The sequence below is a fragment of the Vipera ursinii genome (genome assembly GCF_947247035.1).
Source record: "Vipera ursinii genome assembly, chromosome: 16".
Taxonomy (NCBI): domain Eukaryota; kingdom Metazoa; phylum Chordata; class Lepidosauria; order Squamata; family Viperidae; genus Vipera; species Vipera ursinii.
In genome coordinates this window covers 4,486,214-4,508,785 of record NC_139529.1, presented here as the reverse complement: position 1 = coordinate 4,508,785, position 22,572 = coordinate 4,486,214, and the positions used below count along the sequence as shown (strand labels likewise).

The 22,572-nt window shown below is 43.4% G+C and overlaps 1 protein-coding gene across 1 annotated transcript in view; it reads left to right on the top strand.

The window, feature by feature from the left end:
- The window catches only part of DENND1A (DENN domain containing 1A), a gene marked incomplete at its 5' end in the record, with an annotated part of 134,557 nt that overhangs the window by 29,538 nt on the left and 82,447 nt on the right, over window positions 1-22,572 (top strand). The window contains 5 exons of the mRNA XM_083374866.1: window positions 7,476-7,545; window positions 8,117-8,197; window positions 10,827-10,880; window positions 13,464-13,574; window positions 17,888-17,988. Of these exons, the coding sequence (XP_083230992.1) occupies window positions 7,476-7,545; window positions 8,117-8,197; window positions 10,827-10,880; window positions 13,464-13,574; window positions 17,888-17,988 (417 nt within the window). The remainder of the gene's footprint in view (window positions 1-7,475; window positions 7,546-8,116; window positions 8,198-10,826; window positions 10,881-13,463; window positions 13,575-17,887; window positions 17,989-22,572) is intronic.

Sequence of the window (22,572 nt, the reverse complement as noted above, 5' to 3'; positions counted from 1 at the left end):
ACAGGCGCTCACTCTGCTATGCGGCAGTCGGGATTCGACCCGCCAAACTGCCGACCTTCTGATCGACAAGCTCAGCGTCCTAACCCACTGAGCCACCGCGTCACTCAACCTAACTGGGCTCATTTTGAAGGTGCTTGCTAAATTTTACCCCCTTTTGCAGTAGCAGAAGAATACTTTTCGTCCTCTCGTGTCTTTTTCTTTTTTTTCTTTTTCCTTCCCCTGGGGTCAGAGCAGATGCCCGTTTCACCCCGTTGCCAACGTGAGCACAGGGTTTTTCATCGAGATTGCAGAATACGGCGACGGAAAAGGGAAGCAGTCTTGATTCGCTTCCAACGCTCGCTTCAGTTGTCAATAATGGGAATAAAATTGCCCAGTGACACTAAGCTAGCTCAATTCTCCTTGCACCAGGCAAGATGTAGTTCCAATTAGACTTGTACCGGTCACCACGACTTTAAAACCCACGCTTCCCTTCCCCCCCCCACCCCCCCATGGTAGCAATTAAAAAAAACATTAACTCCGCAAGGATTGCATTGCAAATCGTATGGCTCTACTGCTAGGAGACGCTTAAATGGATTAAGAGGGGTTGCGTGTGATGCGAACCCCCAACCAACCCAATTAATTAGTCCAGACCACAGGCCCTAAGGGGGATGGGGCTGGAGCCCCCCCAAGGGTCCCAATAATTGGCCAACAGGACGGTCACCACCAGCTTCTACAACAGGACGATCCCTCAAGGGGAAAAGACCCGTACTGTCCTGTAGGCAGCAGATACAATATATTTAGCAATCCGAGAGGGTTACAGAATATGTTATTATTATTAATTTAATTTGTATACCGCCCTTCTCCCGAAGGACTCAGGGCGGTGAACAGGGCAATACATAATAAAAACAAGATACAAAAATTAAAAATTATTAAAAAGTAATTAAACAGCAATGCCCGTAATAATTAGTACAGATTAAAAGTTAAGACCAATTTATAAAACCCAAGCCCATCCCATCAGGCCAGGCCAGCTTGTTCAAAAAGGTGGGTTTTAAGATCGCGCCGGAAGGAGCGGAGGTCAGGCGCCATCCGGAGCTCGACCGGAAGATGGTTCCATAAATCCGGCGCGCCCACAGAGAAGGCCCTCCCCCTGGGGGCCACCAGTCGGCATTCTTTGACCGGCGGCACCCTGAGGAGACCCTCTCTGTGGGAGCGTACTGGGCGGAGGGAAGTTGACGCCGGCCGCAGGTGCTCCCTAAGGTATTCCGGACCCATGCCATGTAGGGCTTTGTAGGTCATTACTAACACCTTGAACCTCACCCGGAAGACAACTGGTAGCCAATGCAGCTCGCGGAGCAAAGGTGTGACATGGGAGTGTCGGGAAACTCCCAACACAACTCTCGCGGCTGCATTCTGTACCAGTTGGAGCCTCCGAGTGGTCTTCAAGGGTAGCCCCATGTAGAGAGCGTTGCAGTAGTCAAGACGAGAGGTCACGAGCGCATGAGTGACCGTACGTAAGGCATCCCGGTCTAGATAGGGCCGCAACTGGCGCACCAGGCGGACCTGGGCGAAGGCCCCCCTAGTCACAGCTACTATATGGTCTTCTAGGGAAAGCTGTGAATATAGGAGGACTCCCAAGTTGCGAGCCCTATCTACAGGGGGTAATAACTCAGCCCCCCATAGAGAGGGGTGGGATATCCTGAATATCCCGAGATGCCGGTACGCACAGCCACTTGTCAGGGTTGAGTCGAAGCCTGTTCCTCCTGTTACTAGTAAGTTGGGAGGAAAAGGCTGTGCCTGATGGGTTCCACCCTGCGGCCATCTCCTTCCACGTTTTTTTTTCTCCCTTCCTTGCGAAGCTTCCATGATCCAATGTCTTCTTTCCCTGGAGTTGTCTCCCATGGGTCTACTCTTAACCTTCTTAGAAGCGTCTCTGGAGTTATCCGGACCACGCTTGCAGGGAGTACCAACCCCTTCCGTTCCCCGCCAGTTAGTTAGAACGGAAGAAGCTTCTTGGATGAGAAGTGAGATGTCTTAAAGAAAAAACCACCAAGAAGTTCAGTTGCCTTTATGGGGGGGGGAGGAAAGAGCCCCTTTGGGACTGAATTTGAATTTATTGAATTTATACAATGAATAATTTATTGAATTTAATGAATGAATGAATGAACCTTTATTGTCAAAGTACAACCACGTATAAACATTGAGATTGGCTGAGCCTCCCTTCCTGCCCCCCCCCACCCAACACCACAACTCCCAGTGACAACAAACCCACCATCTTGTTACACCAGGTGAGCCCGTTGCACGACACGCCGGCCTCGCAAGTTCAATCGTACGTAAAGTTATGAGTAAAGATAGGGCAGAGATTGTTCCTGCTATGGAGTGAGATTGGTCAGGAGAGCGCAAAGAGGGCTGGGGGGGCGGAGAAGAAATAGGTGACGCACACACACACACACACACACACACAAACACAGCATGCAATGCTTTTATTTATGTAAGACTCAAAGGGAGTTCCCTGCTGGTGTTTCGCCATTTTTCTTCTGTTTTTGAGGTTTGTTACACGATCCAAAAATACCCAGAATTGCCCGACCCATTAGAACAGGGCTCCTCAAGCTTGGCAACTTGGAAGACTTGTGGACTTCAACTCCCAGAATTCCTCAGCCAGCTTCGCTGCCTGAGGAATTCTGGGAGTTGAAGTCCACAAGTCTTCCAAGTTGCCAAGCTTGAGGACCCTCCTGCGTTAGAACATCCAAGGGATGCTATTAATGACCGCTGTAAAAGAGCCTTGGTGGAGCAGTGGGCTAATGCCTCCTTACGTCACACCAGCTGCCTGCAATAAGCGCAGGTTCGAGTCCCACCAGGCTCAAGGTTGACTCAGCCTTCCATCCTTCCCAGGTAGGTAAAATGAGGACCCAGATTGTTGTAACTGACTTTGTAATAATGCCGCTTGGGGCCCCCCCGAAAGCCCTAATAAAGCAGGCATATACATAGAATGAAGGCTACTGCTAAGCTTGTAAGCTGCCCTGAGTCTTCAGAGAAGGGCGGGATATAAATGGAATTAAAATAAAAATAAAAATATAATAATAAAAAACCCCGCCACGTAGGAGAAAATATGGCCTCTGCGAGACTGGAGGCAAGGAAGGATTGCTCCTCCACCTGGGCGGGAGGTTGTGGTGGAAGGGTTGTTGTGTTGCCAAGCAAAGTGGAGTTCGGGCTTGAAGAGAGGATGGCCTAACAAGGCAAGACGGCGGCTCTCTCGGATTTAGGGCCGGTGACGTCTCGGAGCTTTGAGGTGCTCGGAGTAATTTTCAGCCCGTCCTTTAAGCAGAATTGCTCTTCTTGGGCTGCTTTTTTTTCCTTCTCCTTTTTTTTTTTAAAAAAAAAGAATTTATGGCAGGGCTGGGGGCCATTTCAGTAGTAAGGGGTCTTGCCTTCCTTTGTTTAACCTCTGACCTGTGAAAGCCGGAGTTAATCAGAAGCTTTGGAGGAACGGAGAGGAAGTGCTGGGTCACAAATGAAATAGGAGACAAGCTTGCCTCGCCAATCCCCAAGTGGGCCACCGCTTGCTTGCTTGCTTGCTTGCTTGCTCGCTCGGTCCATGGGCTCCAGGCAGGGTGGGGTGGGGGGTGGGTGGGGGTGGGGGTGGGGGGGTTTGAGGCTGATGCCTCCAGCCCCTCCCTGTGTTTTGAAAAGGAGACGCACAGTTCTCCCCTCCCTGTTCTGCTTGCTTCTGCTCCGCTGGTAGAAGGGGAAGGGAAGGGAAGGAAGAAAAAAAAGAGAAAGAAAAAGGAAGGAAGGAAAAAGAAGGAAGGGAGGAAGAAGGAAGGAAGAAAGAAATAGGGGAAGGAAGGAAGTGAAAGAAAGGAAAGAAAGAAAGAAGAAAGAAAGAAAGAAGAAAGAAAGAAAGAAGAAAGAAAGAGAGAGAGAGAGAGAAAGAAAGAAAGAAAGAAAGAAAGAAAGAAAGAAAGAAAGAAAGAAAGAAAGGGGAAGGAAGGGAGGGAAAAGAAGGAAGGGAGGAAGAAGGAAGAAAGGAAGGTAGAAGGAAGAAAGAAAAGAGAGGAAGGAAGAAAGAGAAAGAAAGAAAGAAAGAAAAGAAAAGAAAGAGAGGGAAAGGAAAGGAAGGAAAAAGAAGGAAGGAAGAAAAATGAAAGAAGAAAGAAAGGGAAGGAAGGAAGAAATGAAGGAAAGGAGAAGGAAGAAGGAAAAGGAAGGAAGAGGAAGAAAGGAAGAAAGAAAGGGGAAGAAGGGGAAGGAAGGAAGGAGGAAAAGGAAGAAAGAAAGAAAAAGAAAAGAAAAAGGAAGAATGAAAGAGAAAAGGGGGACAGAGGGAGGAAGGAAGGAAAAGAGGGGAAGGAGGGAAGGAAGGAAGGATGGAAGGAAGGGAGGGAGGGAGGAAGGAAGGCAAAGAGGGGAAGGAAGGAAGGAAGGAAGGAAGGAAGGAAGGAAGGAAGGAAGGAGATAGAAACGGGAGGAAGGAAAGGAGGGAGGGATGTGAGGAAGAAAGGAAGAAGAAGATAGAAAGGGGAAGGAAGGAAGGAAGGAAGGAAGGAAGGAAGGAAGGAAGGAAGGAAAAGTCCTACATGTCAGTTGATTCCACCTGGGCTAGCTCAAAGCGATGAACCTTCATCCTTGGGGCAGACAGACCAGGAAGCACAACTTTGGACACAACTCACAAGTCCCCAGTAGAGTTGAAGAGGTCCAGTGAAGCCACCCATCTGGAGGAGGCCTCTCAGGTGGGTCCTGCCTGAGCCCAGAGTCCTTTGAAGAGAGAACACCTGCCCAGCTTTTCATTCCCCCCAGGTGAAAAGACAAACACAGGGCCCTGGAGAGCTTCTCTCGGCCTGTGGTTGCTTAGCAAAGAGATCCCAGATCCCTAAGCAGGCTTCGGTTTTGACACTTAAGCCTTGGAGAAAACCAGCGCTTAGATCCGAGGAGCGGGCTCGCCAGTTCCTCTCGGCCGCTGGGTTAATAACTGCAGTTTGAAATGCCAACATGCCCATTTTTTTTCCAGAAGTTTGAATTCAGGAGAAACTTCCTGACAGGGAAGACAATTAACCAGTGGAACAGCTGGCCACCAGAAATCGTAGGTGCTCCATCGCTGGAGGTTTTTTAAGAAGAGGCTAGACAATCACTTGTCTGAGATGGTGTAGGTTCTCCTGCTTGAGCAGGGGGCTGGACTAGAAGACCTCCAAGGTCCCTTCCTGCTCTATTCTATTCTGTTCTGTTCTGTTCTATTCTATTCTTATTTTTTATTATTCTATTCTATTCTCTATCATCTATTCTCTTCTGTTCTTCTGCAAGACCCTAAGAAAGTGAAGCCTCTGTTGGGCCTTTCTGGCCACCTGGGTTGTATTAACTTTCCAGGTCAGATCTTCGCAGAGGTAGTAGACTCCCAGAAATTTATAAAGTTTTACAATTATTATTTTAAATAGAATTCAGTAGTAATCCTTCAAGAAAACGTGTTGTCTGGGTATCTCGTTCGCTAATACAAATTAAATTCCTAATCCCTAAAACCTTTTCTCTGACCAGTGATAAAACAGGTCCCAAGTTCTTGCTTCTTCTTTTTTCCTTCCACCTCAAAGTAAGTCTGTCTCTTTCCGCACAGTCCAGTATTTATTTTTTTGGGTAATTATTTCTTCTTCTGGTGGTGTTTCTTCGTTCTTCCGGTATTGTGCAAACTTAATTCTTGCCACTGTTATCACATGGAAAATCAAATGTGTACTTTGCTTATCACGTGGTTTTTTTTTTTTTTTGGCCTTATACCTAGTTAAAAAGACATCAGGAGTCTGCCTCCACGACTGATATATTCTGATTTTATCTCAGGGATCAGGGGCATACAAGGAGTGGCGAGATGCTGACGTCTCCGCAAGCTTCCTTTGCTTGATCTTTCCCAGGGCTTTTTTTCTCATGGAATGCTCAGAACGGAGTTCCGGCACCTTTTTGGGATGGAACCTTGTAGGGTAGGCAAGGCAGGTTGTGTGACGTGTGTGAGTTCCGGCACCTTTTTCTTTTACAAAAAAGCACTGTATCTGTCTGTCTGTCTGTCTGTCTGTCTGTCTGTCTGTCTGTCTGTCTGTCTGTCTATCTATCTATCTATCTATCTATCTATCTATCTATCTATCTATCTATCATCTATATCTATCTATCTATCTATCTATCTATCTATCATCTATCTATCTATCTATCTATCTATCTATCTATCTATCTGTCTATCTATTTAACTATCTATCATCTATATCTATCTATCATCTATCTATCTATCTATCTATCTATCTATCTATCATCTATCTATCTATCTATCTATCTATCTATCTGTCTATCTGTCTATCTGTCTATCTATTTAACTATCTATCATCTATATCTATCTATCATCTATCTGTCTATCTGTCTATCTATCTATCTATCTATCTATCTATCTATCATCTATATCTATCTATCTATCATCTATCTATCTATCTATCTATCTATATCTATCTTTCTATCTATCTATCTATCTATCTATCATCTATATCTCTATCTATCTATCTATCTATCATCTATCTATCTATCTATCTATCTATCTATCTATCTATCTGTCTGTCTATCTGTCTGTCTGTCTGTCTATCTGTCTATCTGTCTATCTGTCTATCTATCTATCTATCTATCTATCTATCTATCTATCTATCTATCTATCTATCTATCTATCATCTATATCTATCTATCTATCTATCTATCTATCTATCTATCTATCTATCTATCTATCTATCTATCTATCTATCTATCTATCATCTATATCTATCTATCTATCTATCTATCTATCTATCTATCTATCTATCTATCTATCTATCTATCTATCATCTATCTATCTATCTATCATCTATCTATCTATCTATCTATCTATCTATCATCTATCTATCTATCTATTTATCTATCTATCTATCTGTCTATCTGTCTATCTGTTTATCTGTCTATCTGTCTATCTGTCTATCTATTTAACTATCTATCTATCATCTATATCTATCTATCATCTATCTATCTATCTATCTATATCTATCTATCTATCTATCTATCTATCTATCTATCTATCTATCTATCTATCTATCTGTCTCTGTCTGTCTATCTGTCTATCTGTCTATCTGTCTATCTATTTAACTATCTATCTATCTATATCTATCTATCTATCATCTATCTATCTATCTATCTATCTATCTATCTATCTATCTATCTATCTATCTATCTGTCTATCTATTTATCTATCTATCTATCATCTATATCTATCTATCTATCTATCCAGGGCTTTTTCTCTCATAGAACGCTCAGAACGGAGTTCCGGCACCTTTTTTGGATGGAACCTTGTAGGGTAGGCAAGGCGGGTTGTATGACATGTGTGAGTTCCGGCACCTTTTTCTTTTACAAAAAAAGCACTGATCTTTCCGTACACCTTTTGCAGGAGAAATGTGGGGGTTTGTTTCCCCCCTCGTAACGTTAATGTGCAAATTTGTGCTTTTCTTTTTTTTTTCCAGTTACCTCCCGTGGTTTGAAGTCTTTTATAAACTGCTGAATATTCTGGCGGACTACACAGTGAAGGGGCAGGTAAATACACTTCCATGTGTGACTTCTTGTTCGTCTTGTGGGTTTGAAGAGGTGCGTGTGTTTGAGCGAGACCCAGTGTGTGTGTGTGTAAAGGTAAAGGTTCCCCCGCACATGCGTGCTAGTCGTTTCCGACTCTCGGGGCCGGTGCTCATCTCCGTTTCAAAGCCGAAGAGCTGGCGCTTGTCTGAGGACGTCTCCGTGGTCATGTGGCCGGCATGACTAGACGCCAAAGGCGCACGGAACGCTGTTACCTTCCCACCAGAGTGGCCCCTATTTTTCTACTTGTATTTTTACGTGCTTTCGAACTGCTAGGCGGGCAGAAGCTGGGACGAGTAACAGGCCCTCACTCTGCTACGCGGCACTCGGGATTCGACCCGCCAAACTGCCGACCTTCTGATCGACAAGCTCAGCGTCCTAACCCACTGAGCCACCACGTCCCTGTTTGTGTGTGTAGTAGGTCTTTAAAACTTTATCGTTCGCCAACTCCAGAAGGGACCCAAGTCAGATGTTCTTCTCCCAATGAACGTAACCACCTCGGACAAACCACCTCATTTCTTCTTCTTCGTTTCAGGACAGCCAAAGATGTGAACTTCTCCAGACACTTTACAAACTGCCAATTCCTGAGCCAGCTTCTTCAGTTCATCTCAGTGTGGTAAGCTTTCCTAAAAATGGGAAAAGTCTGGGGTTGTTTTTTGTTTTGGTCTGGAGAAGGGTGTAAGTCTTCAGTCACTGTCTTGGGGGCTCCACAGAAGTCCCAGGAGCAGAGATGACTTTTCCCCATTCTTTTTTTTCCCCCTCTCCAATATTTTATTAATTTTTATAGTCACAAATGCTTAATATTTTATCAGCAACATATTGTCTGGCTTCCAGTGCTTAACTTACTAATAATGCATGTTAAACTCCTTGTTCTGTACCAGCCTGCTACCGGCCCTTCAGAAAAGGCAGGGACAGCCCCTTTTTCAAGAAGGCAGGAGGCTGGAATTACGCCTGCCAAATTTATAGCTACAAAAACAAACAAGACACGAACCAAGAAACAGGAGCTTTAAGAAACAGGAACTATCCAAGTGGTTGCCTTCAGCAAACCAGCCCTCCCCACACATTCCCCTTATATAGAGTTCAGGGCGTGGCTTCTCTCTGCCTCCTTCCGAGGAGCCCCATTGCCTTCCTCTATTTACTCCTAATTGACTGCCTCCTGCGTCGGGCGTCCTTGAACAGGGCCAGCTGTGGGTCATTTTCATCCACGCTGTCAGGCTCACACAGCTGGGTCTCCGTGGTGACCAAGTGGGAGGGGCCTGGCTGAGGGCTCTCATCATCAAGATCTTCAACCCCCTCAGCAAGGTCTTCAACATCCCCCTCCTCCTCCTCTGAGTCGTCCGACCCAACTGCCGAACCCACAGGCTGACCCTGAATTACAACACTCCTTTCTCTCTACCTCATTTTTCTAGCCATTGATAAAATGCATCCCATGTTCTAAAACAGGCATGTCAAACTCGTGACATCACGTGACGTATCGGGACTTTTCCCCCATTGCCGGCAATGGGATGGGCACGGTTTCAGCGTGATGCATCCGGCCCACGGGCTGGAAGTTTGACGTGCCTGTTCTAAAATATTCTGAGTCTTCTTTCTCTTTCATTTTCAGCGTCAATCTGTCCATTTCTGCACAATCTAACATTTTCTTAATTATCTCTTCCTCCGCTGGTAATTCTTCATCTTTCCAATGTTGAGCAAATACAGTTCTCGCCGCAGTTAACACATGCAGCGTTAAATATACACATTCCTTCTCATCATTTCCTACGATTGTGCCTAAGAAAAATAATTCTGGCTTGAAAATCTGTGTGTTTTTTTTAATCATTTTTCCTCTAACCACATATGTATTCTTGAGACCGAAATCTTTCGGCTTTAGGACATGTCCACCAAAGATGATAACGCGTGCCTGTTTTTTTGTCTACGTATCCAACAATTACCAGGCATATTTTTAAACATTTTCGCTAACCTCACAGGTGCTAAGTGCCATCTGTAAAACATTTTATATAGGTTTTCTTTATAAGCTACCGCCTTTGTTATTTTAGAATTTCTTTCCCGAAACCTTTCCCCATTCCTAACCGCCACATTGGCTTAAGATATGCCAAGAGGGATCTTTTCCTGGAATCTCCATGAATATGAAAGAACACTTAAGCCTATCGATAACAAATCCAGATGATACCACTCTAATGGCAGAAAGTGAAGAGGAACTAAAGAGCCTCTTGTTGAGAGTGAAGAAGGAGAGTGCAAAACTTGGGTTGAAACTAAACATTAAGAAAACCAAGATCATGGCATCTGGCCCTCTCAATTCCTGGCAAATAGATGGGGAAGAAATGGAGGTAGTGACAGATTTTATTTTCCTGGGCTCCAAGATCACCGCAGATGGGGACTGTAGCCAAGAAATTAAAAGACGCTTGCTCCTTGGGAGGAAAGCCATGGCAAATCTAGACAGCACACTAAAAAGCAGAGACATCACCCTGTCAACAAAAGTGTGTATAGTCAAGGCGATGGTCTTCCCAGTTGCAATGTATGGCAGTGAAAGTTGGACCGTAAGAAAGACTGAGCGCCAAAGAATTGAGGCCTTTGAACTCTGGTGCTGGAGAAGACTCCTGCGAGTGCCTTGGACTGCAAGGCGATCAAACCGGTCAGTCCTAGAGGAGATCAACCCTGACTGCTCTTTAGAAGATCAGATCCTGAAGCTAAAACTCAAATACTTTGGCCACCTAATGAGAAGGAAGGACTCACTGGAGAAGAGCCGAATGCTGGGAAAGATCGAGGGCAATAGAAGAAGGGGACGACAGAGAATGAGGTGGCTGGATGGAGTCACTGAAGCAGGAGACATGAGCTTAAATGGACTCCAGAAGATGGTAGAGGACAGGAAGGCCTGGAGGAACATTGTCCATAGGGTCGCGATGGGTCGGACACGACTTCGCAGCTAACAACAACAACAAATCCATACCTTGTATTTAGCATCACTGCATTTTGGATTGTCCAGTTGGGGTTCCCTTGGGTTTATGGCATCAGTGGTGTATGCTGAAGTTTTTTTTTTCTTGTTTTTTTTCAAGCAGTAGATCAATGCTCCTGGCAATGTGTGGCGGTCAGCTGGGTGGACCTTCTGGGGCTTTAAGTCCACGCATCTTCAAGTTATCGAGTTTGTGAATCTCTGCAGTAGAGTGTAAATATGTCAAAATAAATGGAAATTTTAGCTGCATTATTTTTTTTCTTTCTCTCTCCCCCCCTCCCCCCCCCTTCTCCTTCAGCACTCTTACTTTACGGTGCCCGACACCAGGGAACTTCCCAGCATCCCCGAAAATGTAAGTCTCTGCTGTGGGAAAAATAAAGATTTATGGAAATGCTTGTAGATCAGAATAAAAAGCTTGCTCGCCAGTTTTAGTTTGGATCCCAAGAGTTTGGGATAGGGTAGGGTAGGGTAGAGTAGAGTAGAGTAGAGTAGAGTAGAGTAGAGTAGAGTAGAGTAGAGTAGAGTAGAGTAGAGTAGAGTAGAATATGGAATGGAATGGAGAGTGGAGTGGAGTGGAGTGGAATGGAATAGAATAGAATAGGATAGGATAGGATAGGATAGGATAGGATAGGACAGGACAGAACAGAACAGAACAGAACAGAACAGAACAGAACAGAACAGAACAGAATAGAATAGAATAGAATAGAATAGAATAGAATAGAATAGAATAGAATAGAAATATGGAATGGAATAAAATATGGAGAATAGAATAGAATGGAATGGAATGGAATGGAATGGAATGGAATGGAATAGAATAGAATAGAATAGAATAGAATAGAATAGAATAGAATAGAATAGAATAGAATAGAATAGAATAGAATAGAATAGAATAGAATAGAATAGAGCTGAAAGGGACCTTGGAGGTCTTCTAGTCCAGTCCCCTGCTCAAGCAGGAGGACTTATACCATCTCAGACAGGTGATTGTCCAGTCTCTTTTTTTAAAACTTCCAGAGATGGAGCGCCCACGATTTCTGGAGGCAAAGCTGTTCTACTGGTTGATTGTTCTCATTGTCAGGAAGTTTCTCTTTAATTCCAGGCTGTTTCTCTCCTTGATCAGTTTCCAGCCGTTGTTTCTTGTCCTGCCTTCTGGTGCTTTGGAGAATAGTTTGATCTTTTACAAAAAATAGTTTGCCTTGTGGCAGCCCCTCAGATACTGGAATACTGCTACCATGTCTCCCCTATTTCTTCTTCGTATGTTTTAGCCTCCAGGCCTTTGATCATCTTAGTTGCTCTTCTCTGAAATTTTTTCCAGACTATCAACATCTTTTTTGTGATATGGTGACCAAAATTGGCTGCAGTATTCCAGGTGTGGTCTTACTAGGGTTTTAGAAAGCGGTAATAATACTTCGCGGGATCTTGATTCTATGCCTTTGTTTATACAACCCAGGATTGCATTAGGTTTTTTGGCTGCTGCTGCACACGGCTGGCTCATAGTTCAGTGATCGTCCACTAGGACTCCAAGGTCCCTCTCACATTTACTGTTTTTGAGCTAGGTCTCACCCAATCTGTATTTGTGCCTTTGGTTTTTCCTGCCTAAGTGTAAGACTTTGCTTTCCTCCACAGTTTGGCAACTTAGCATCTGGGTGGCACGAAGATTGCCTTTTTTTTTTTGACAGCCCTGCCAAGTTATCTCCATGTGCTGCTGTTGTATCTGTACCACGGTGGCAGGAAGTGGCCACTACTTCTAAACAGTTTCTGTTTAGACACAAATATCTTGCTAATCAGCACAGATGGAGTAGGAACCACGGGGAGGGAGGAATTGCATGCCAGTTGAACAGGTTTATTTCAAAACAGAGTCTATGCTATTCTCCTAGCCTCTTCCACTGGACGGTTCTCCCTCTTAGCTGGCCAGTAAGGCTTGAGTTAAACCAACGAGCCACATGGAGTGTGTTGGTGCTGCCCATGATCTTCACGCTGGCACTCTTGAGTTCTTCTCACCCCTCTGAGCTAATCACTCTTGTCTGCCTTGTGGAAGAGAGCGTATTTTTATGAGCAGAAAAGTCTGCAGAAATCTCGGAGGAAGATCATAAAATATTGACGGTTTGGGTTGAGTTAAGATTAGATAGATAATTTCCCGTCTTGCAAGGCCATTAGTCCATTATTTAGGCCGGTCTAGAGAAAAAGGAAGGACGAGGGGGGACAGGATAGCAGGATCCCAATATTTTGAGGGGCTGCCACAAAGAAGAGGAAGGGGTCAACTTATTTTCCAAAGCACCAGAAGGCAAGACAAGAAACGACGGATGGAAACTAACCAAGGAGAAATCCAAGCTAGAACTAAGGAGAAACTTCCTAACAGTGAGGACAATTAACCACTGGAACAGCTTGCCACTAGACGTTGTGGGTGCTCCATCACTGGAGGTTTTTAAGAAGAGACTGGATAGCATGGTCTAGGGCATGGGGTCTTTAAACCTGGCCCTTTTATAACCTGTGGACTTCAACTCCCAGAATTCCTCAGACAGCATGCCTGGCTGAGGAATTCTGGGAGTTGTAGTCCACAGGTCATAAAAGGGCCAGGTTTGAAGACCCTTGGTCTAGGGCAGGGGTAGGCAACCTCGGCTCTTTTATGACTCATGGCCTTCAACTCCCAGAATTCCTGAGTCAGCTATGCTGACTCAGGAATTCTGGGAGTTGAAGGCCATGAGTCATAAAAGAGCCGAGGTTGCCTACTCCTGGTCTAGGGTCACCTGCTTGAGCAGGGGAGTTGGACTAGAAGACCTCCAAGGTCCCTTCCAGCTCTATTCTGATTGATTGATTGATTGATTAAGGTTTCTCTCCCACCTTAGATGCTAGCTTGAGAGTGACTATTGAGGTGTGTCACACCTCCCTTGGCTGGGAGACAATTTCCTAACCATCCTTCGCTCCTTTTCCTTCCTAGAGAAATCTGACCGAGTATTTTGTCGCCGTGGATGTCAACAACATGCTGCATTTGTATGCTAGCATGCTCTACGAACGCCGCATCCTCATTTGCTGCAGCAAATTGAGCACGGTAGGTTGGAAAAGGGAAGGTGTTGGGGGCAATAAACTGACTTTGTAATAATGCCGCTTGGGGGGCCCCCCAAAGCCCTAATAAGCAGGCATATACATAGAACAAAGGCTACTGCTAAGCACATTGATTTGTGCTTTAAATTGTAAGCCGCCCTGAGTCTTCGGAGAAGGGCGGGATATAAATGGGATTAAAAAAAAAAACTTTTCTTTTCTGGGTGTCATCGCTTTGGAAGAACTTTCATGCTGGCCTGTTGTTTTTGTACACCGCATCGATGGCTAGATTGCTGTTTCCTTGTTTTCTGGAGGCAAAAGAAAAAAAGGAAAAAAAAAAGAAAGAAAAGAATGGATCTCCTCGTGACCTCTTGGCGAACTCCGATGGAGGGGGATGATAAGAATCTCGGTTTTCCGCAATGTTGTTGGATAAGGATGCTGGCTTAATGCTACTTAAGAGACCATCAAGCGCTGGAGAGATGAAAGTCACAGCACACTTAAGCCCGTTCTCGTTACATTTCTTATTTTAAAAAGAAAATGACTTTACTATCCACAATGTTCCAGTTGGGTTTAGATCAGAGTTTAGATCTGTAGTTCGCAAGGTTTTACCAGTCGCAAAAGCTTGTTAAGAAAATGTTCTGTTTTTGTTTTTTCCTAGCCGTTCGTTCGGTAAATAGGTATTGATTGCAGAGGGAGGTTGTTCGTTTCATATTTTTTTTTTTTGCTTTTCCCCTGGATAAATGGCAAATTAATTTCCCCCCCCACACACACACAGACACTAATGCTGTTGACTTAGACATATGCCGTTGTCTGGATTGGAGACCATGCAGCCTGATTTTGAGAGTATGAATTGAACTCCAGCAAAAGCCCCAGAGGGCAGGACAAGAAACAACGGTTGGAAACTGATCAAAGAGAGAAGCAACCTGGAATTAAGGAGAAACTTCCTGACAGTTAGAACAATTAACCAGTGGAACAACCTGCCTCCAGAAGTGGTGAATGCTCCAACACTGGAAGTTTTTAAGAAGAGACTGGACAGCCATTTGCCTGAAATGGTATAGGGTTTCCTGCCTGAGCAGGGGGTTGGACTAGATGACCTCCAAGGTCCCTTCCAGCTTCTATTCCTATTCCTATTCCTATTTCTGTTCTATTCTATTCTATTCTATTCTATTCTATTCTATTCTATTCTATTCTATTCTATTCTATTCTATTCTATTCTATTCTATTCTATTCTATTCTATTCTATTCTTATTTTCTTTAATTCTATTCTATTAGCCTTGGTGGAGCAGTGGGCTAATGCCTCCTTAAGTAACACCAGCTGCCTGCAATTAGTGCAGGTTCGAGTCCCACCAGGCTCAAGGTTGACTCAGCCTTCCATCCTTCCCAGGTAGGTAAAATGAGGACCCAGATTTTTGGGGGCAATAAGCTGACTTTGTAATAATGCTGCTTGGGGGGGGGAAAGCCCTAATAAGCAGGCATAGACATAGAATGAAGGCTACTGCTAAGCTTGTAAGCCGCCCTGAGTCTTCGGAGAAGGGCGGGATATAAATGTAATAATAATAATAATAATAATAATAATAATAATAATAATAATAATAATAATAATAATAATAATAATTATAATAAATAATATAATAATATTCTATTCTATTCTATTCTATTCTATTCTATTCTATTCTATTCTATTCTTATTTTCTTTAATTCTATTCTATTCTATTCCTATTCTATTCTATTCTATTGTATTCTATTCCTTACAACTTCTATTCTATTCTATTTTTATTTTCTTTAATTCTATTCTATTCTATTCTATTCTATTCTATTCTATTCTATTCTATTCTATTCTATTCTATTCTATTCTATTCTATTCTATTCTTATTTTCTTTAATTCTATTCTATTCTATTCCTTACAACTTCTATTCTATTCTATTCTATTCTATTCTATTCTATTCTATTCTATTCTATTCTATTCTATTCTATTCTATTCTATTCTATTCTATTCTATTCTATTCTATTCTATTCTATTCTATTCTATTCTTATTTTTTTTAATTCTATTCTATTCTATTCTCTATTCTAAAATTCTATTCTATTCTATTCTATTATTCTATTCTATTCTATTCTATTCTATTCTATTCTATTCTATTCTATTCTATTCTATTCTATTCTATTCTATTCTATTCTATTCTATTCTATTCCATTCCATTCCATTCTATTCTCTTTCATTATTCTATTCTATTCTATTCTATTCTATTCTATTCTATTCTATTCTATTCTATTCTATTCTATTCTATTCTATTCTATTCTAACCGGCAGTGAAAAATATTTCTTCTGCCTTGGCTCCTTTTAGGACAACCCTGCCTGTCATTCGAAATGAAGCCAAAACAGATTAATTTTCTAGTATGTTCCATAAACCAGTCACGAAGGAGCATGGGATGGATAATGGTGAATTTTGAAAAATGTTCCTACATGGGCAATTAGTCAATTGATTCCATGTTTTCATTCCGGGTTTGGCTTTGTTTTTTGCTCAGTTTTCCAAACTAAAGAACTTCCATGGTGAAGCCTCTTGTTCTTCAGGTGAAGATTATTAAGAACTGCTATTAAGGAATGTTTTTCTTTGTAGAAAAGGCATTTGAAAAAAGTTTAGCAGGCAAAAATTGGATCCACGTATCGACACCCCCGCAGTATACTTAGAATTCCTTATAATTCAGGCAGGGATTCCGAATTATGAGCACCATATAGAATAAAATTCTGTTTTTTGCATTAAAAAGCTTCTCTCTCGGTCATATAGCCCACTAAGGGACTATCCGTGCCTTGTCTGTCTTTTCCTTGGGTGTAATTGTTGGGAAGAAGGGAAGACAAAACAGGGGAGGCATCTGTTTCTCGAGGAGCAAATGACAAAAACTGTTATTTTTAGAGAGTTGTTTTTTTTTTAAAAAAATGGCTGTTTTCCTGCTTTGGATTCTCCAAATCCCAAGCTCCATTCCAGGAACTTTGGCCAACCTCTTTTCTAACATACCAAGTTTGGCCATCGTAGTGCCGAACAAAACATCTTGTAGGAAGTAACCCTTAACGAGTGAAAGTATGGGGGACTGTGAGCAAATCAAACCGTAGTTTCCTCAAGCTTTGTGGCGGAACGCCTTCCAAAGGTGGCTTTGAGGTGGCTTGTTTTCACTTACCCCCCCCCCCGCCTTTGATTTTCTGAAGCAAAGTCTTGTGAGGTGGTTTAATAGTCCAGAGGTCCCCAACCTTGGCGACTTTAAGGCTTGTGGACTTCAAGCTGGCTGAGGAATTCTGGGAGTTGAAGTCCACAAGCCTTAAAGTTGCCAAGGTTGGGGACCCCTGTAATGGTCTAGGAGTTCTTAGTCTATGATTTTAGGGGAGGCCCTCCTGTTCTACCACCTCTTACAATACTAGACAACACGCTATCAATAGCAGAGACCTTCAAGTTTCTATTAAGAATTTAGGACTTGAAATGGGCACCTGACATCACAAACGTCATCCGAAAAGCACAACAAAGGATCTGCTGAACATCTAATTCCCACCACACTGGCTTATGCCCGAGGATGTCAAACCACGTAGTAGGGCTGTAGTACTATTAACCTTCACATCTTTCCTATTACCTAGTCCTTTGGCATTTTATGACTATCACTTTGTTGTTTGTATCACATGATTTATTGATTGCTTTTTTTGAGTATCCGATGACTATCGCTGAGCGTTGTATCTTGTGAATGATGATGATTGTATTCTATGGTTATGATCATGATGCATCACTTGTTGCTTGTGTGTGCACTGACAACTTCTGCACCCGAGACAAATTCCTTGTGTGTCAAATCACACTTGACCAATGAAAAATTCTCTTCTCTTCTCTTCTCTTCTCTTCTCTTCTCTTCTCTTCTCTTCTCTTCTCTTCTCTTCTCTTCTCTTCTCTTCTCTTCCCTTCCCTTCCCTTCCCTTCCCTTCCCTTCCCTCCTCTCCTCTCCTCTCCTCTCCTCTCCTCTCCTCTCCTCTCCTCTCCTCTCCTCTCCTCTCCTCTCTCTTCTCTTCTCTTCTCTTCTCTTCTCTTCTCTTCTCTTCTCTTCTCTTCTCCTCTGCTCTGCTCTGCTCTGCTCTGCTCTGCTCTGACGTTGCCCAAACTTTGCCCAACGTTCTCAACCCTGGGAAAGGATCAAAAATCTAGCCTCAGCTATCAACGAGAGAGTCCACTGAGGTCCACTCCATTCTCCATCTGGAGATCACCAACCGATGGAGTTGTGTTGGAATAATCTTGGGATGGATCTCCCCGTTTTGCCCAGCTGAGCTGATATTTGTCGTTTTTTTTGTTCTTTCAGTTAACTGCCTGCGTCCACGGCTCAGCCTCCTTGCTTTACCCAATGTTTTGGCAACACGTTTACATCCCTGTCCTGCCTCCTCACCTGTTGGACTACTGCTGGTAAGACTGTGTGCTCTTTCCTAGAAATCTTTCTGAGGATGTGAGGGGTTTCAACGATTTCAAGACCTATGTAAGTTTTCTGAAGGATTCAACCTAAATGTGCATATACTGCTAGTCCTCTTCTTACACCCGTTTCTTTTGCGACTGTTCAAAGTTACCGTGACACTGGGGGAAAAAAGTGACACGACCGTTGCAGCATCCACCAGGGCCATGTGACTCACATTCGGATGCTTGGCAACTGACTTACATTTACGACGGTCGCAGTGTCCCGGGGGTCACGTGATCCCCTTTTGCGACCTTCTTCCTTGTGGCAGCCCCTCAGATACTGGAACGCTGCTATCGTGTCTCCCCTATTTCTTCTTTTCTTTAGACTGGCCAAACCCAAGTCCCTCAGCCGTTCTTCGTATGTTTTGGTCTCCAGGCCTTTAATCGTCTTAGTTGCTCTTCTCTGAACTTTTTCCAAAGCCCCAACATCTTTTTTTATAATGTTGAGACTCTGGAAAGTGTGCAGAAAAGAGCAGCATAAATGCACCCGGTGATCTTCTGATGCCCTCACCACATCTCCCTAAGCATCAGCTCTCTGTTCCTTCCCCATGGCCCCTCATTGGACATTACAGCACGAAAGCTGACAATCTCTGGGCTGCATATTTCACATCTTGGGGGGGGGGCTTTTAAGAGAAATACAGGGAGGGAGGTGGCTGCTGGAGGGGTGCCCCCTTTTCTGGAAGAACACCTTGCTTTTTTTTTTTTAACTTTTCCCCTCTTCAAAGTGGCTTCCATTCATTATCCTCCAAGGCTGCCCAACCGGCCTTGGGTAGCTAATCCATTCGCCGGCTTTTGAGTTTAAGAAGTATGTGTGTGTGTGGGGGGAAACGGCACGGGGGTAGGGGGGGTGGATGAGAAGGGATCTCCGGGGTCTTCCCGCAGTTAAGGAAGCAGCGGGACTCTCAGTAGCGTTGGAAGTGAGGTGTCTGAACTTGCTTGAAACATGTAAATTTCAAGGCGGGTTTTGTTCCGCGGCAGATGATTTCAAGGCTAAGTGCCTTCCTCGGTTGTCGTCGGCTTTTCCTGGCCTAATAGGATGTGGTTGTGCGTTCCTAATTAACACAAAGAAAGAAGCCGCTCCTGACGGTGGCGGCTTCAGGTGTTCACTGCAAGGAGCTGCTGGGTCACATCCCTGCCACGCAGAGGTGGCTGTGAAGATTTTATTTTATTTTATTTCATTTTAATCCCATTTATATCCCGCCCTTCTCCGAAGACTCAGGGCGGCTTACAATTTAAAGCACAAATCAATGTGCTTAGCAATAGCCTTCATTCTATGTATATGCCTGCTTATTAGGGCTTTCGCCCCCCCCCCCAAAGCGGCATTATTACAAAGTCAGCTTAATTGCCCCCAACAGTCTGGGTCCTCAGAGACAGAACGGACCGTGTTTTAGCACACGGAGAGACTCTTCCCCAGATTTATGTCGTTTATTTAACTCTTTTTTTTTCTTTTCTTTTTTTAGAGCCGCTCAACTCCAACCCAGCAACACTGGGCGGCTTAGAGTTCGGAAACGATCAAACCATTAAAAACAACACATCCAGAAAGTCAGAATCAGAATAGAACTGGAAGGGACCTTGGAGGTCTTCTAGTCCAGCCCCCTGCTCAAGCAGGAGAACCTACGCCATTTCAGACAAGTGACTGTCCAGTCTCTTCTTAAAAACCTCCAGGGATGGAGCCCCTACGACTTCTGGTGGCAAGCTGTTCCACTGGTTAATTGTCCTCATTGTTAAGGAAGTTTCTCCTTAATTCCAGGTTGCTTCTCTCCTTGCTGAGTTTCCATCTGTTCTTTCTTGTCCTGCCTTCTGGTGCTTTGGGAAATAATTTGAGCCCCTGTTCTTTGTGGCAACCCCTCAAACACTGGAATCCTGCTATCCGCCCCCCCCCGCCCCCCCAGTCCTTCTTTTCTCTAGACTGGCCATTCCCAAGTCCTGCAGCCGTACTTCATATGTTTTAGTCTCCAGGCCTTTAATCATCTCAGTTGCTCTTCTCTGCACTTTTTCCCCCAAAGTCTCAACATCTTTTTTGTAACACGGTGACCAAAAACTGGATGTAGGATTCCAGGTGTGGCCTTACTAGAGAATTTATAAAGCGGTACTAATACTTCACGTGATTTTGATTCTTATTTTATTCTTATTTTTTATTTTAATTCCATTTATATCCCGCCCTTCTCCAAAGACTCAGGGCAGTTTACAAGCTTAGCAGTAGCCTTCATTCTATGTATATGCCTGCTTATTAGGGCTTTCACACACACCCTAAGCGGCATTATTACAAAGTCAGCTTATTGCCCCCAACAATCTGGGTCCTCATTTTACCTACCTCGGAAGGATGGAAGGCTGAGTCAACCTTGAGCCTGGTGGGACTCGAACCTGCACTAATTGCAGGCAGCTGGTGTGACTTAAGGAGGCATTAGCCCACTGCTCCACCTCTGTTTATACAACCAAGGATCGTGTTAGCTTTTTTGGCTGCTGCCACACACGGCGGGCTCGTCTCTAAGCGATTGTTCACTAGGACTTCAAGGTCCCTCCCACAGTAAGTCCACAACGGAGTCCAAATTTTCTGTGGCTAAGTGGGACAGTTGTTAAATGAATTTTACCACCTTTCTTGGCGCAGTTTCAAACGAATCACTGTCGTTGTTAAAATCAGTGACACGGTCGTTAAGTGAATCCAGCTCTCCCACCCACCCCCCTTTGAAATTTGCTTGCTGAAAGATCGCCAGAGGGAATAATTGCGTGACCTGGAACGTTGCAAACGTCATAACTACGAGTCGGATGCCAAACGTCTGAAACTTGGATCACATGACCGTGAGGAAATTGGCTAAGGTCGTTCAGTGTGAGAAATGATCGTAAGTCGCTCTTTCTGTGCCGTGGTAACTTTGAACGGCCACTAAACGAGCTGTTGTAACTTGAGAACTAGCTATAACATGATATGATAGCAGTGTTCCAATATCTCAGGGGCTGCCACAAAGAAGAGGCAGGACAAGAAGCAACGGATGGAAACTAGTCAAGGAGAGAAGCAACCTGGAACTAAGGAGAAACTTCCTGACAGTTAGAACAATTAACCAGTGGAACGACCTGCCTCCAGAGGTGGTGAATGCTCCAACACTGGACGTTTTTAAGAAGAGACTGGACAACCACTTGTCTGAAATAGGAAAGGGTTTCCTGACTGAGCAGGGGGTTGGACTAGAAGACCTCCAAGGTCCCTTTCAACTATTCTGTTCTCTTTCTCTTTCTCTTTCTATTCTATTCTATTCTATTCTATTCTATTCTATTCTATTCTATTCTATTCTATTCTATTCTATTCTATTCTATTCTATTCTATTCTATTCTATTCTATTCTATTCTATTCTATTCTATTCTATTCTATTCTATTCTATTCCATATTCCATATTCCATATTCTATTCTATTCCATTCCATTCCATTCCATTCCATTCCATTCCATTCCATTCCATTCCATTCCATTCTATTCTATTCTATTCTATTCTATTCTATTCTATTCTATTCTATTCTATTCTATTCTATTCTCTGTTCAATTCTATTCTATTCCATTCCAGGGGGTTGGACTAGAAGACCTCCAAGGTCCTTTCCAACCACCTCCTCCTCCTCCTCCTCCTCCTCATTATTATTATTATTATTATTATTATTATTATTATTATTATTATTATTATTATTATTATTATTATTATTATTAACCTGCCTCCAGAAGCTGTGAATGCTCCAACACTGCAAGTTTTAAGAAAAGACTGGACAGCCATTTGTCTAAAATGGTATAGGGTTTCCTGCCTGAGCAGGGGGTTGGACTAGATGACCTCCAAGGTCCTTTCCAACAACCTTCTTCTTCTTCTTCTTCTTCTTCTTCTTCTTCTTCTTCTTCTTCTTCTTCTTCTTCTTCTTATTATTATTATTATTATTATTATTATTATTATTATTATTATTATTTTTATTATTATTAACGGTGAAGTAAAAAATCGAAAAGGAGAAAGCTAAGAAATGGCACGTGGAAACACATTCAGATGCACATGGAACCACCCTTAGAATTTTTCTCCAGGATGGGGGCTGTGTCCCCAAAAAACGTTCTGGAAGAGGGGGAAACACCAGGATGGGAGGGAGGAAAATCAAAATGATCAGTTTAGGAATGTAGCTTAGAATGACAACGCCCCCCCCAAAAAAATAGCTGTAATTAGCGGGAAGAAATTAATTGCCCTTTTGCCAACGTAACTGACTAGGGTAGGCTGATGTGAACTTCAATTAGAATAGTAATTGTACGTGATAATTGCCTGGATAAATCAATTTAGCCCTAGTTTGTGTAGCTTAAATACATGCCCTCCTCCCACCCACCCCACCTGAAATAGCTGTCTCAATTTTGGAAATGAAAAGGATCTTTTTTTGTTCCCCCCAAACTCCTCCGTCCTTCCCGCTCAGATTTTGGAGAGGTGGAATGAAAGAAGACGACCCGGGGATTACGATCCCAGGTTCTGCTTTTTTTAATTTGCTTATGAGTTTAAAATGTAAACATCGAGTCGGTATTTGGGGAGCGGGGGAGG